This window comes from Leptodactylus fuscus, chromosome 7, assembly GCF_031893055.1.
Source record: "Leptodactylus fuscus isolate aLepFus1 chromosome 7, aLepFus1.hap2, whole genome shotgun sequence".
In the NCBI taxonomy this organism is placed as follows: Eukaryota; Metazoa; Chordata; class Amphibia; order Anura; family Leptodactylidae; genus Leptodactylus; species Leptodactylus fuscus.
In genome coordinates, this window is record NC_134271.1 from 50,118,836 (window position 1) to 50,134,372 (window position 15,537).

General features: G+C 41.3%; 1 protein-coding gene across 3 annotated transcripts; it reads left to right on the forward strand.

The window, feature by feature from the left end:
* The first annotated feature begins 2,271 nt into the window (after positions 1-2,271).
* On the forward strand, positions 2,272-15,237 carry ARL2BP (ARF like GTPase 2 binding protein). 3 transcript variants are annotated; one of them, XM_075280579.1, is made up of 7 exons: positions 2,272-2,363; positions 6,659-6,708; positions 9,279-9,340; positions 9,674-9,780; positions 10,618-10,703; positions 11,699-11,795; positions 13,332-15,237. In XM_075280579.1, the coding sequence occupies exons 2-7, from the start codon at positions 6,671-6,673 to the stop codon at positions 13,410-13,412; spliced, it is 471 nt and encodes a 156-aa protein (XP_075136680.1). In that variant the 5' UTR covers positions 2,272-2,363; positions 6,659-6,670; the 3' UTR covers positions 13,413-15,237. The 3 variants fall into 3 exon arrangements, with proteins under 3 accessions (XP_075136680.1, XP_075136681.1, XP_075136683.1); XM_075280580.1 differs by having other exon boundaries at positions 2,282-2,367; XM_075280582.1 differs by lacking the exon at positions 2,272-2,363 and adding an exon at positions 5,932-5,952.
* The last annotated feature ends 300 nt before the right edge of the window (positions 15,238-15,537 follow it).

The window sequence follows — 15,537 nt, forward strand, 5'->3', positions numbered from 1 at the left end:
CCAGTCACATACGCGATTAAAGCAGGAGCTGTGAGATCAGCTCCTGCTTAGCTCCGGCCCGGCTTGCGTGTGTAGGCGCGATGTGATGACGTCATCGCGCCTACACACGCAAGCCGGGCCGGAGCTTTAAAGCAGGAGTTGATCTCACAGCTCCTGCTTTAATCGCGTATGTATTCAGCTCATCGGCGGACAGACGCCGATGAGCTGAAATCATGACAGGCAAGTGCCGGGGGGCCCCCAGAGGCTCTGTGGGCCCCGGCACTTGCCTGACTATGCCGAGCTGACCGGGACCATTTTGTTAAGGCCAGGCCGCGGGGCCCCGCGGTTGCCCGGCTCTGGATCCGCCCCTGTATATGAAATTGGGGGAGAGATAGAGGGGGGACATATAATTTACGGGTGACTGTAGGAGGATTATAGTGTGTGCGGGCACATGAAAAATTAATGAGAATGGGCGGAGTCAACACAAAAGTGGGCGGGGCTAAGTTTGCCGCGGCGCACATTTTGTCCCTCTTTCGGTTCTTCAAAAGTTGGGAGGTATGCACTGTGTGCTATGGATGTATTACCCTGTGTGTAGTGTATATATTGTGTGGATTAGGATTTACCAATAAGTGATGAAGATGGTACCTGCAAATAAAATAACACAAAGACACAAACACACTCACAGACACACACAGAACAACACACAACAATAATACAAAGAACAATAAAGTGCCTATATGGTTCCAAAATCCAATATAACCAAAATGCTCCTCGTAATACACGAGATGCTCCAATCCTGCTACAGTACTGACTGGCAGCTGAGCAGCAGGTGATCTGAGAATTCAAATAATAACTGGCAGCGCAGGTGCCGGAGCTGATCAGCCGCATGCCAGTCACATGCTAGTATTCTAATAGCATGTATAAATACAGCATATACAGTATATTATATATATAATCATTAAGAAATGTCTAGATTTTTCTTTTTTATATTTTTTTTGTTTGTATATTTAGATATTTTTCTAATATTGAAAAACTTTCTTTACTTTTTATTTAGCCTCTCCAAGGGACTCTAGTAGTAGCTGGTAGTGTTGCAGGGCATTAATCCAGTTGAAGACAATTTTCTTCATTGTAGGGGGAAAACTCCCCCTTGACTCCAATCTGTCTCTTCAATAATAGGAGATTAAATTGGATAAAGACATCGGTCTATCAAGTCCAACCTATAACCCTACAATCCCTACAGTGTTGATTCAGGGGAAGGCATGTGGCTGACGCAGAATCTGCCTCAAAATCCAGCTCCAAAAACAGCTCCCATTGACTTCAATGGGTGCCGCTCACTTCTTTTTTCTGCTAGCTAGTAGAGATAAGCGAACACTGTTCGGAACAGCCGTTCCGAACAGCACGCTCCCATAGAAATGAATGGAAGCGTCCGGCACGCGGGGGGTTAAGCGACCGGCCGCCGGCAAAGCGTACGTGCCAGGTGCTTCCATTCATTTCTATGGGAGCGTGCTGTTCGGATCGGCTTATCTGTACAGTGTTCGCTCATCTCTACTAACTAGTAGTGGAAAAAAGAAGCGAGTTGCCCTATCTTGCCGCAGATTCTTCGGGCCTAATTGAGGTCAATGGGAGCTGTTTTTGGAGCCAGATTTTGAGGCGGATTCTGTGTCAAAATCTGCTCCAAAAAACTCTGTGTGAACATAGCCTTAGGGTTTCTGGTTATTTTTGTAGAAAGGCGGAAGTGACATAAGCAGTGAGGTGACTGGAAATGGCGGTAGTACCAAACAGTGACAGGGAATAAAAATGTTGGTTATTTATTATTACAAGATGTCTGATTTCTCAAGTCATTCCCTAAAACCAGATTGGCAGGGTCACTTTACCCATATTCATGCACATTATTCCTAGTAATCCGCGGTGTCCTACATTATAGCAGGTATTACAGGGTAATGGCCCTGAATAGTGTGTGGTGCACAGGATTGTATTTATCACTCTGTGTATATTACTATGGCAACACATTTCGTTTCAAGATACAAATTGTCTAAAACTTTATTGCTCTTTCCACAATCTGTTGTTACTTCGTTTTATCCAATACAAAATGTTTTTACAATTCCTTCCAGGGCAGGTAACGAAAAACCCCAACCATTCTCTGTTGCCATGGAGACGGTCAACGGCGGCGCCCGTGCGCTGATTAGTAGTTCCTCTGGACGTCTAATCATCAGCCATTCCTATTGGTCCGTTGTGGATGATCCATGCATGTCATTGGTCTGACGTACATTTGCTACATCCCGGAAGTGAAAGTCGTGCAGTAGACAACAAGAGAAGCTTTATTTGTATTCGGCAAAGGGAGAATCTGTACGGCTGCAAGAAATCCATCTGTGCTGTATTAACACGTATGTACGTCGTATATTATTATTATTGAGTCCTCCCGGCTGATTGTGCACATGGATACCTCCAGGCCAGCTGAATAGACACAAAGACTTGTCTGTCCAGTAATGAATTGCTCCAGAGTATGCTGCTCTTATCTGTGTACATGCTGACGTGCTGTTTTATATGCCTAGCCCCCTTCTTATAACACCTATGTGATTTCTAGCATAGTGTCTGACTGTATAAGCTGTGGTGCAGCTGTGGAGAGGACAGCATTCTATTTCTCATTACACGTCTGCAGCCTTCAAGGGGTTGTGCAATGAATTCAAAGGAACCAGCACCAGCATCTACTGCGCCATGTTCTGCAGTTATGTCCCTTTATAGGGGTTTGTCAGGGGAGTATTCATTCACTTACTACTGACAGGGATGCAATTGATGGCGATGTCACGACTCCCAGGTCATATGATTAGGCAAATGCTGCCTCTGATCAATTGGACTGGGAGTTGTGACTTTGCTGAAACCCCAAGGTCCATCAAAAGCTTCCCCGGGATCAGGTAAGTGAATAAATACTCCCCATCCCCTAATACTACCGGACAATCCCTTTATGTTGCCAAAGTTATAAGCTTTTGAAACTGATTTTGGCATACGCAAATGTACCTGAACTAGTCGTGGCAGCGGACACTACAGCGTTGTAGTCTCTGGGCCTTTATTTTGGGGCATCAACACACAAGGCATGATTGACAAGTTTCTCCACATCAGTCAGTTCCTTTTCTCTCCCTTAGTTTGCCTGAAATCATGCTCAGATGCAGTTATGGCCGCCACTGTGCACTGTTTGTGGTGTATGCTAGACATAATATGGCTTAAAACCATTTAATTCAAGGGAGGCCAAGATCTTAAAGGGGTTGTTTGGGATAACCCCTTTTTTTATATGAGGCTGGGGAAGGAGAAAAAAACAAAAACACACTTGCCTTGCCCTGGTTGTCCACTGTCTCCAAGTGCAGGTTGGTCGTAGATTAGACTTTGGAGCAGCAGGACCGGACCGTGTGGGGAGACACCGGAACAACGGGGACAGATGAGTATGAGATGTTTTTTTTTCTTTTCTTTTTTTAACCTTCCCAGCCTAATATTAAAAATGTGGTTATCCTGGACAACCTACTTTAAGAGAAGAGAGTCATTTTAGTGTAGGGATCTATCTAACAGAGGTCACCTCTTTGTTTGCAGATGGGCTCAAATACAGTTTATCAAAATATAAATACCAAGAACCTCATTTTCATATATTTTATATAGAGTAGGTATTTGCTGTAATGCTCTTGGTGCTTGCAGAGTGCTATTGCAAGTTTTTGTATTACAGCCACAGCAACATGCGCCTGCATTATTTATTTATTATGCTTACTTGTAAAGCGCCAGATTCCGCAGTGCTTTCTTGTTCACATTGATTTTCAGTTCTGACCAATTTTTGTGTATTTGTTGCACTATCTTTAGTTAAGGTCTTAAAGATTTAAAGCCTACCTAAGTCAAAGATGAAGTCAGTGTGTCATGTAATAATTTTAAGGATGTTGACCTCCTACATCAGTGGTAGTAAACCTTTGGTATACGCGCCAGAGGGGGCACTCAAAGCCCTCTCTATTGGCACATGCACTGTCCCCCCCCCCCAATCTAGGCTTCCTGATCGCTCACTAATGGGGTGACCGGTACAAGATTCTCAGTTAGTAAGCGATTGCATACAGCTACACATACAGCTACACATACAGCTACACATACACATACAGCTGAAAACTGTCAATGAAGGCCATGGGTCCGCGGCTTACAATGACAAGAGTGTGACCTCTGCCCAGACCCAGGGATGATGACGTAATTAATCGGTAATCGGTGCCTGCGCTATGGTAGAAGGAGGTTGCCCGGCTGCTCTTCGTGGGAGGTAAGGTAACTGTCATATGCTGTGTTGGTTGGCCCATTGTGTGTTTTTCTTTTTTCTTTCCAAAATAACACCTCAGCATTAATGATAATTCCTGTGTTGGCACTCTGCCAACCCAGTGGGTTTTGGGTTGCAGTTTGGGCACTCAGTCTCCTAAAGGTTCGCCATCACTGCCCTATATGAAAGTGTATAAAGTGCAGCCTAAAGGTGGCAGTAACCCTAACCAAATAGCTGGTTGACTAAATTTTCACTTCAATGCTATTCATGTTCAAGATGAACTGTAGAGTGAACTTTTTTTTTTTTTTTTTTGCTTAATCCCAAATAAATCTGTCCAGCCTTGTTGAAATGAACAAACGCCAACTTTAGCATTCTCAGCTCCCATATCATACTTTACTTTATTTGGTTCAGTGTACAAAAATGAATTGCAGAGACAATTGCTGCCCTCTGACTAAGCTGGGCTCACAGCCCTGATACTAAGATATCATGCCTCATTCTTTCCTCCTTAGTTCCTCCTCCACTCCGACACTATCCCACTGTAATATTACCCAGTGTCCAGTTACACCTTTCTATATCACCCACTCCGACACTGTTTACATGGTCCATGAGAGCGAGGGAATACATGAGGCAGCAGTATTTTAAACAAGTGAATGGGTTTTAAAGCTGACCGCCAAGTTTCCATCTCCTGTCCAGTTTCGCCGGGCTGAGGACGGAAACCCGGCAGAATGGCAAACACTGGACAGGGGCGCAAATGTGAATGAACTCTGCCCACTCCCCCTTTCCTCACCAAACTCTTCTATGGAATCTGATACCTCTATGAGCTGCAGTCCTTTGTGGGGCTTGTTCATGCTGAGTTTTTTTTACTTCAATGGGAGACGTTTGCTTCTTTTTTCTGCTAGCTAGTAGCGGAAAAAAGAAGCGACGTGCCCCTTCTTCCCGTGGATTCTGCAACTGACTCAGCCGCAGTTTCCGCAGTGCGAGACTCCCTCCCGATTAGGCCCATTCATTCGGGCCTAATCTGGAGCGGAATGCCGTGCGGATTGTTCACACGTGGAATGCAAATTCCGCCGTGTGAACATACCCTTACAGCAAAATAAATTAAACAAATATTTTAGTGAAATTTAAGTTTAAAGGGGTTATCCAGGATTTGAAAACATGGCTGCTTTCTTTCAGAAGGAGCTCCACTTCCTTTTCTCTATTCCAAATTGCAGCTTGGTCATGTGACCAAAGGATGTGAGGTTTCTTTCTGAGTGGAGCTCATCCAGGTTTTCTAAAGCAGGATAGCCCCTTTAAGAGGTGGGAGAGCAGCTTAATAAGTGAAGAGAGAAGTATTTTTCTCTAATATTACAAAGTTTCTTCTTTGCTTGTATAATTGATGAATTTAAAGTTTGTTGAAGTATTAGTCTCTATTTAATTTTATTTAAACTGCAAAATAATGTTAAAGGGGTTTTCCCATTTCAGTGTTTCAGCAGCTTTACCTTCAGTCTGTTCTTCTCACTTCCTGTATTTCTCTCCCCTCTCCTCCCTCTTGATAGAACGGGCTTGAGAAGGATCACAGTACTTATGTAGATCAGATTAATATGCAGTTGCTTGTACAGAATGGACTCAGTGTTATCTATGTGTTTACATAGATCGATAACAGACTCGGCTTTATCAACAAACTACAATTTTTCTTCTGAATTGATTGTCCTGCCAGCAAAGCAGTGAGTGACGTCACTTGTCCTATCTCACAAGTCTGTGGTTATGATAGCGCTGTGTAAACAATGGTAATAATAAGGTCACATAGCAGGCAAACAAAGCAGCATTTCTAAATCAATATATTTAGGAAAGGTCTTCAATTTACATACCGGTGTAGATAGGATCCTTGAGATGGGACAGTCCCTTTAAGTGGTGAACAAATACTTTAAGAACAGGCTGATTGCCGCACTGATGCAGTCATTCATTCAAAAGGAACCCCCACCAAGTATTGAGGGCAATGGTCTTATATAATATTCTAGTTTTCTGAGATAATGACTTTTGGGTTTTCCTTGTAAGCCATAATCCTCAACATTAACAGAAATAAACACTTGGAAAGGTTTACTCTGTTTGTAGTGACTCAATATAATATACGCGTATCACTTTTTTAGTTGAATTACTAAAAACCAAAAATAAATAACTTTTTGATGATATTCTAATTTATTGAGATGCACTTGTAGTTCAGGGTTACACAGAGACCAGAGCGTTAAGATCGCAAATGTTGCTCTGCTAGTTGCAGCTAGTAATGGTAAATATGGTTGTGCCAATCATCAGGTGTGTGTAATGTGTTATGTTATGTTGCAGGTCCGCGCATCTAGTCTAAGCCATTAGTGTAGGTTATATAGAATCAGATATGAAATGTGTATTAATTCTTTTTTCTTTTCATTTTTGCAGATTTGGTTTAATATGGAGGACCTAGAAGAAGAAAATTTTAACCTGTCAATGTAAGAACAAATAGGGAGAGGTACTATTTTGATATTTTGTAGTGACCAGGATATGGGGAATAACTTAGGCCTCCTGCACATGGCCCATTATGGTCCAGAAAATCTGTACCATATATTGGCCACATTTCTTGGCCTGAACTCTGGAGAACCAGACACCAAGCATAAGTCATCCCTTCCCCATGGGATAACTGTCCCTTACTCTGTATTGTAGTGATGGAGGGAGTCCCTTCACTTGACCAACCTTCCTTAGAGTTCTCAAGCTGTTGTGAGAACTACAACTCCCAGCATGTATACCTGATCTTCTTTATTGTTGTGACTCCCAGAAAGCTAATGGGATATGCATTGAGTTGTAGTTTTACAACAACCGGAATGCCAAAAGGTACAGTCGCTATTGTATGCTGAATCTTGGAGATTAAATGGACAAGATTGGTCTTGTCTTGCAGCTGGATATTGACTACATAGCATAATTGGTTCCCTCTGCTCTGATGTGGGTACTGCTGCTAAAATCACAGGTACCGATCATGTGCCCATAACGGCACGCAAATACATTTATGACTGGAAAGTAGAGATGAGCGAACACTGTTCGGATCAGCCAATCCGAGCAGCACGCACCCATAGAAATGAATGGAAGCACCTGTGATGCCGGCCACCGGCAAAGTCAGCGTCACAGGTGCTTCCATTCATTTCTATGGGTGCGTGCTGTTTGGATCGGCTGATCCGAACAGTGTTCGCTCATCTCTACTGGAAAGGATTACCTAAGCAATTTCTGGCATACGGTGTCCCATACTATGGTAGTGCTGCAGAGATGTCTGACCATATTGCCTGTTCTGAGGGCATGAATAGTTATGTCCTACTAATTATATGTGTATTTAGGGTATGCTAGCATGTAAAAGTATTATGTATGTTGTAGAATAAAATGTTGGTATTTGTATTTTATAATATCATACAAAATAATCAAAAAGTAGAAAAGAGTGGCAGTGTTTAAAAAATAAATAAATAAAAAACAAACCACTTTGACTAGTGGCTCCTAAGGCTCAAAAATTTGGGCATCAAATTATGATTTTTATTTTTTGGTCTGCAGATTAAAAACTCAAAGCAGGCATATGCTGCACTCCACTAGTGTTTTTACCTTGCTAATAAACTGCTGCCTGTAGCAATCTATACGTGGAAGGTCTAAGTTGGCCCGAAGCATCACTAAGGACTGTAAATCCAGTAAAACATCACTCATTAATAGTAAACTTTTTTATTGAGTGCTGGATTTTTTTTTCTTTTCTCTATTATGAAGGAGTGGGATCCCAATCCATGTTCAGACACTACAGGAAGGTTATGCAAATTCTCTTCTATAAATGCAGATTTAAAGAAAAAAAATCAACATTTTTACATTAAGTAAAACAATTACATTAGAATGTGAATTTACTGACCAGACCATTAAAACTAGAATGTGGATTGACCAGACCATTAATACTAGAATGTGGCCTGACTGACCAGACCAGAACAATACTTAAATAAATTACTGCTCATCTTACATCACACAAGCCTGATACAACTATCCCTGCTATAGTATGAACGCCTATTCCTCTGTTATGCCTGCTAGGAATTTTTGAATAAATCGACAAAGATAACAATAACAATAAAACCCAGTTGTCTAAGTGATGTACCCTGCACAGTCTGACAGTACCGGAGCACTCTGCTAACTGGCACCACCTACCTATCATTTTATTCATACTGTAATAGGAGTAATAATAGAGAGATTGCACAACGTAGACACACAATCCTAGAACGCTCTTGGGGTAGGCTCACATGTACCATTTATGCTCTAGATTCTTAGTGTGGTTGCAGACAAAATTTGCAGCATATTACGGTTTTATCATAGTGAATAGCGCTATTGCAAATTTTATACTGCAGAGAAATAAATCTGCATCATGTGTCAATTTCTGCAAGGATTTTAGAAGGACCTTTCACCATTTCTGCCAGGTTTAGCTCTTCATTTAATTGGCTCTGCTCCTCTCATTCTGCTGTAGTTGGAATTTTTTCTCTAACTTCCACTGTTTCCGAGCAATGAGCGCTGTTCTCGTTATTGTTCGTGTCTTATATGCTAGGTAGACTCTGTATTGTCAGGAAAGCAGTGCCAGGCAGGAGTCGGTAAGGAAGGTGATTCTGAGTCTGGTTACTGTCTGCTCCTCATTGGAGCTCTGCATCACGTTCCCCTTGCCTGCTGCTGCCTAACTTCACCCACCTGACAGTAGAGAGCCCAAGTAGCATTTCAAGAACCAAAGCTAACAGCATTGATTGTTCAGGAATGGTGGGGGTTAGAGAAAAAATTTCAACTGCAGAGTGGAGCAGAGCCTATTAATAGTTGTGAAGTTGTAGCCTGTATATTCTATTAATTTTATCATTTGCAATGCATAGGATCAAATTCACAAAAATTCAGTATTAAAGACAACCTAGGGTATTCCGCAGCAAACTTAATTTCCATTTCAGCTGGTGGTAGCCTAAAACTCGTATAGAAGTGACTTATGACATTGTACTCCTAAAGCTAATAGTCTGGAAACTTTTTCTCTCCGTTTTAGATCATCCCCCAAGGATGCAGAATTTGATTGTGTGGTTGGACACTTGGAGGATATCATAATGGGTAAATATGCAAATATCCAATATTTACCATGTACATAACAGCTTGGAGGTTTAGATGCTGGATGCTTTAATGCAATGGCATATTAAGAGAATTTCTTCTTATACCATAAAAAGAAAGTATTTGCCCTAAAAAGGCATTTATTTCGATATTTAACCTGCTTTGTTTGTTTTGGTCCGCATGGGCCCAGGAATTTCAAAGAAAAAAAAAATCCAGGTATTGAATTGTAAAAGATTGAGGTCCATCATAAGAATGAATAGTAATAGGAGGGTAATAGAAGTAACTGCAAAGAATAAATTCTGGTATTGATGCCATTAATTTATATTTTATGTATAGATGATGAGTTCCAAGTACTACAGAGAAATTTTATGGAAAAGTATTACCAAGAATTTGAGGACACTGAAGAAAATAAGCTTACATACACACCAATATTTAATGAATATGTAAGTAAATGATGTAGTCTGCCTAATATCTGGGCACATTTTGCTTAAAATCATGTGTACAGTAGGAGGATGCTTCTGTGCTTGGATTAATTTTTTTGCATATATGGTCTGTCATCCGTGGTATGATGTTGAGAACACGTGTGATTATGTTGGTGAGGACAGTGGACATACATGTATGTAGTGCAATCTTTTGATGGTATGAGTAAGTGCTTTCAGGTAGTCACAGATTGACTAAATCCAAACTTTGCTTTAGATTGGCCTTAGGGTACATTTACATGGCCGTCATTCGTGTCCGTTGTTCTGACCGGTCATTCAATCAGAACTGAGAATTGGTAAACTGACCAGTATGAAGCCTTTATCTGCATCCATCTCCATTCACTATAACATTAAAAAACAAGATGGAAAAATAAGTCCTTTGTGTAAGAGTTTCTTCCATTGAAAAAAAGACAAGATGGAAGAAAGCTTCTGTCTTGCTTTTCACATTAAAATGAAAGGAGACGGAGGCAGACCATGTGCACAGAATGAATTGCAGTTGTGCTCTGCTATTTCGTCTTCTGGTATTCCACAGAAACTTAATGGTTGTCCGTTATAGTCCATTTAGCACCCCACAAAAGTGACAACCCCCTTTCCTGGTGATGTGGAGACCATGGGGCAGATTTATTATGCCTTGTTACACCATTTTGTTTTTTCCTGTTTTGACTTACAGGAATTCAGTACATGACTATAAACTTTGGCTCTGAGCTGGCAGGATTTGTATGCTTTCCATGTCTAGTACACTGACCTCTTTCAGTAAATACATTTGTAGTGCACATGTCTAATTTTTTTTTCTTTGTGTAGATCAGTTTAGTGGAAAGATTTATTGAAGAACAGTTGATGGCGCGAATCCCAACATTTAACATGAGCACCTTCATCTCTTCACTACAGTAAGTCTTCTGTAGATAATGTGTAAAATCTTGACAGGTGACTTTGACTCATTTATTTTCCATCTTCATATAATGTAATAAGGTGTGTAGGTCTTTCTGGTAAGATTTGTAAAATACAGGATAGGCCACCAGTCATCTGCCATGGCCACTGGGAGCAGACTGCTTTGTACCCTGTGCAGTTGCTATGCCAGGGTACTGCCACTCAGTTCCTATTTACTTGATGGCCTGGACACTATACTGAGATACTCCACACTGTACAGATTTGGTGGTTAATTTGTGAGGGGTCTGGGTGTCATTGATAACCTATTCTAAGGATAAACCATCAATATCTTGTCTTGGACAATACTCTGGATGTTTGATCAAGCTACTGAATATTGCATATGGTGCCTTTCCCAACCACACACTACGTGGTCATCTTCTGAACCTGCTACAGTGTGAAGTATGATAGTCTGAAAAGGTGTAGCTGCAGTGTAAAACATGTGGGAAGGACATTGTAGCCCAAAGTGGAGTTTAGACTACTGTTCAGGACAGTACCCTAATGGAGAAGAGACGAGAATCAAAAAGTAGAGCAAATAAAATATTTTTTAAGGAGGTTACCTAACGTTGTAATAGCGATAGCCTATTATAAGCCTTAGGATTGGCCATCAATATTAGGGTGTATGACAGCCCTGGCCCCCATGGAGCAGCTGTTTCAGGACAGTGCAACTCCGAGTAAGGTTTACATGCCAGGATCCGTGTTGCTCGCTCACTGTGTGAAGTGTAGTGGTGGCTTTAGGTCCTGCAGTGCTGCCCCACTGAAGTGCATGTAGCACCTAAGGATAGACCATCAATATTACAAATGTGGATATCCCCTTTAAGCATCACCCAGAGCATTTTATTTTTAAGGCCATAGCTTCACGTGCACTTTATAATTTGAACTATGTTTTGAAGTCATGCTCTTCTCTTATTGTTCCTTGATTGTTGCATTTAAAGTAATTTTACTGGTGTCTTGGCAGGTCTCATCGTCAGGAAATGGCAGGAGACATATTTGATATATTACTAACTTTCACAGATTTTCTGGCTTTCAAGGAGATGCTCCTTGACTACAAAGCAGTAAGTACAATTGTCATCTGTAAGTACTATATTGTTACTGCAGCAAGGTGTTCCAAAGGTGGCCAAAGCTAAATTCAGTGTTGGAGCCACTAGTGCTTTCATTTAAAAGGATTTTCCAGGACTATTCTAGTGATTGCTGTGGCCTCTTTACTGCTTTCCAAGCATGGCACCGTATATTGTATAGTGGCTGGGCGTGGTATAGCAGCTCATCCCCATTCGTTTTTGAATGGGATTGAGCTGCAGGGTTGCATGTGACTGATGGACATGATGTCATTGCCTAAGAAGAGGAAGTGGAGCTCAATATCTCAGTCCCAGAAAACCCTTTTAAAGGGGTTATCCAATCAAAGATGGACAACCCTTTTAACGTTTAGACCAGCTGGGGGCAGTGAAAAATATACTCGCCTTTTCCCCGATATTCCGGTGTCCTTCAGCAGGTCCCAGTTCTTCTGCTCCAGCGGCATCTCCTGGGTCTCTTCCGGATTTCCACTGAAGCCACTGATTGGCCTTAGCAGTCACGTGACCGCTGAGGCCAGTCAGCAAAGGGCCTGCAATGTCACTACCTGTGGCATCACAGGTCCACTTCCTGAGGATGCTGATTGCCCTCAGGAAGAGACCCCGGAGATGCCTCCAGAGCAGAAGAAATGTGACTCACGAGAGTACACCGGAGCAGTGTGACTTGCGAGTCACGTTTCTTCTGCTCCAGCGGCATCTACGGGGTCTCTTCCTGAGTTTTGCTGGGGCCAATCAGATAAATAGATTTTTTTTTTTTTCTCATTGCCCGCAGCTGATTTAAACGTCAAAAGGGTTGTCCATTTTTTCCTGGACAACCCTTTTAAGTGGAACACTAATAACAGGCTATTTCTTGTTATTGACAGCGCAGTAAGGATGATGTCAGTACCTGGATGTAGTTGTAACTGCTTTCAGTTCTGGAGCCACAGGAGCCATCACTAATAATTAAGTGATCCACTCATTAATTCCAGGTTATTTCTCATTACTGAGGAGGTCACACACTATATACCTGGATGTAAGTTTAGCTGCACTCAGTTCTGGGGTCACAGAAGCCATCACTAATAAACAAGTGATAAGTGACTGATTACTTCCAGGCTATATCTCATTACTGAGGAGGTCACACACTATGTACCTGGATGTAGTTTTAGCTGCACTCAGCTCTATGCTTCCAGAAGACGTCATTACTAAAGTGACACAGTTATTAAATAATTTTAACATATCTAATTTATCTGCTTTTTGTTCTGCCCCCAAGATCAGAGTTCATGAACGACATAAATTATTATGGGCAAATCTTCTGCTTTCTTTATCAAACTTTATTGACTGTTCCCAGGTATGCATTATAGTAATAACACACACTGAAGTGGTGAAAATAAATAGCAGTTTGCTATAACTATCAGTTCTTGTATACATTACATAAGCTGCTAATACTTCACCTGCTACATAGGATAACCACCAGTAAATAGAAATATTGTTACCACTTGAAAGCCCAGCCACTAACTTAGTATTTTTGTTCTTCTCTCCATTAAGGAAAAAGAAGGGCGAGGCCTTGATCTCAGCGGCGGCTTAGTGGTGACTCCATTATACAACTCTTCAGTATCTTCATCGTAGAGAGAGAATCCATTATGTGCTCTGTTATATTTATATGCTTTTTATATCACCAGTTACCTTTTTTCACCATTTCAACTGTTTTTCCTAAAGTTTACCAGGAACCCGATACCGTCAGCATATGAAGTATTAAAAGCATTACAATGTACCCAGAATTTCGAAACCTTTTTTTTTTTTTTATAACTTTCAGAGAATGTTACACAGTCAGTTGCCGTTGTGTTTGTACATATTGTCCAATATAGTATAGGTTTGTTATTCGCATCAAATTCCTCCAGTGTGTAAATTGTATTAAGCCAGGCATAGCCATGACATGGGAAATGATCATTGAGTGATCTGCCCACTATTGGATATGGCTTCTGAGACTATACACAAATATCTAGGCAGTATATTGATAATCTTAACGTACACCTGTCCATTCAATGAACTTTGCACAACTCCTAGTACAGTATGTGTAATCTGATTCATGTCATCTGCAATCCAAATATGAGGGAGGGGGAACCATGGAACAGTCTGAGGCATTTTCCTCTGATGAGAGTTATTAGAACATCTTTTACTACTTATTATGCAGTTTATTGCGGAAATGTTAGTGAATATTGGAAGAACTTGAAAGAGATTAGGGAAAAATAAATGATACCCCACCCCCTCTTCTGTCCTTAAAGGGGCTCTATCAGCAAAATCATGCTGATAGAGCCCCACATATGCGTGAATAGGCTAATCAGGCACCATAAATGTTATATTAAACTATATATTAAACTACACCCCCCCCCCCCCCATTTTAAAATAAAACCCTAAAACTGAATGTGATATTGCAGCTCAGCTGTAAGTGAATGGGACCGAGTTACAAAACCAAAAGGGTTGCAGTGGATATTTCAAATCCCCTACAACTCCCTCCCTTAAATTGGAGTATTGTTCTTTGCACCATTCAATAGGTGCCATTCCACTCCACCTTTTTAGCTCCCACCTTTGCAGTCAGTGCAATTTTAGTGCCTGATATGGTAATTTAGTCGCTGTACTGGTGGGTGGGCTTGGGCAAGGGGGGCCAATTGGCAGTGGCAGAGCTCAGAACAACACCCCATTATCTCTCCTGTGCTCGGAAAAGGCAGGGACAAACTATTTCCTCTGTGCCCGGATCCCTGTATTAGGGATTTATATCAGAGTAGATATGTCCACTTTTCTGTATGGTTTTGTAGTTCAGTCCCTTTCCTTTGGTGTCAGACATAGCCCATGGACAAAAGTGATCCTGTTTGTAAGAGGCAGAAGGTGGAGCTACAAATTTTTTTTTTTTCCTTTTTTTCTTTAAAACCCTTTTTTATCTAGTCCCCAACTGTTTATCAACAGGCTCTGCATAACAAATTCTAGAGTTAATTAGAAGAAACAATAATGGCTCTTATTAGAGGAAAATGCCTCATTTTGCTTTAGCATGCTATTTCCCTGCCCCCCCCCCCCCCAACCTCTACAAAATGACTTTCACTCCGAAAATCCCTGCTGTATTGGTGGTGGGGGGAGGACGGCAGGTCCCATGACTCGGGATGTCCATGTTAGAGGGTGAGGGAGCAGTGAGCAGATCTCTTTACAAGGTATGCTAATTCAGAGTATTTGCTAATCTGACACTTCTCCAATCCTGTGCATCGGGTATGTAAACGAATGTCATTTCAACGTTTCTAGAAAATAAAAGCGCTGGCCAGCTCATATAACCTGTCAATAGGAGTACATTTCAGTGTCCATCACACCATCCTCACATCCACAGTCTACATATTCTGAATTAGATCAACTTGTTGTGTATTGTCATATTTATGATGTATGTTTGTTTTATAAATAAATGATCACGTTAAAGGATGTATTGGATGATGTTTTCACTGCGGTGTGGGACTTTAGGCCAGACCTTATTCCTGTTCTTTTCTCCAATCCTTTTTCCTCCTTTCTTGAAGTGGTATTCTCATCTCACCCTTTCATGACCACCCTCAGGTGCTCAGAAGCTACAGTAACAGTGAAGCACAGTGAGCTACAATGTTCCTTCCCATATCAGAGTTACAAGTACAGTCATGGCCAAAAGTTTTGAGAATGATACAAATATAAATTTTTACAAAGTCTACTGCTTCAGTTTTTCTAATGGCAATTTGCATATACT

Bases quoted from the DNA above. Each gene is read 5' to 3' on its own strand.
- ARL2BP (XM_075280579.1), top strand. From the start codon at position 6,671: ATGGAGGACCTAGAAGAAGAAAATTTTAACCTGTCAAT. The intron at 9,341-9,673 runs GTAAATATGCAA...TTTTATGTATAG, and splicing joins CTTGGAGGATATCATAATGG to ATGATGAGTTCCAAGTACTA. The intron at 11,796-13,331 runs GTAAGTACAATT...CTCTCCATTAAG, and splicing joins TGCTCCTTGACTACAAAGCA to GAAAAAGAAGGGCGAGGCCT.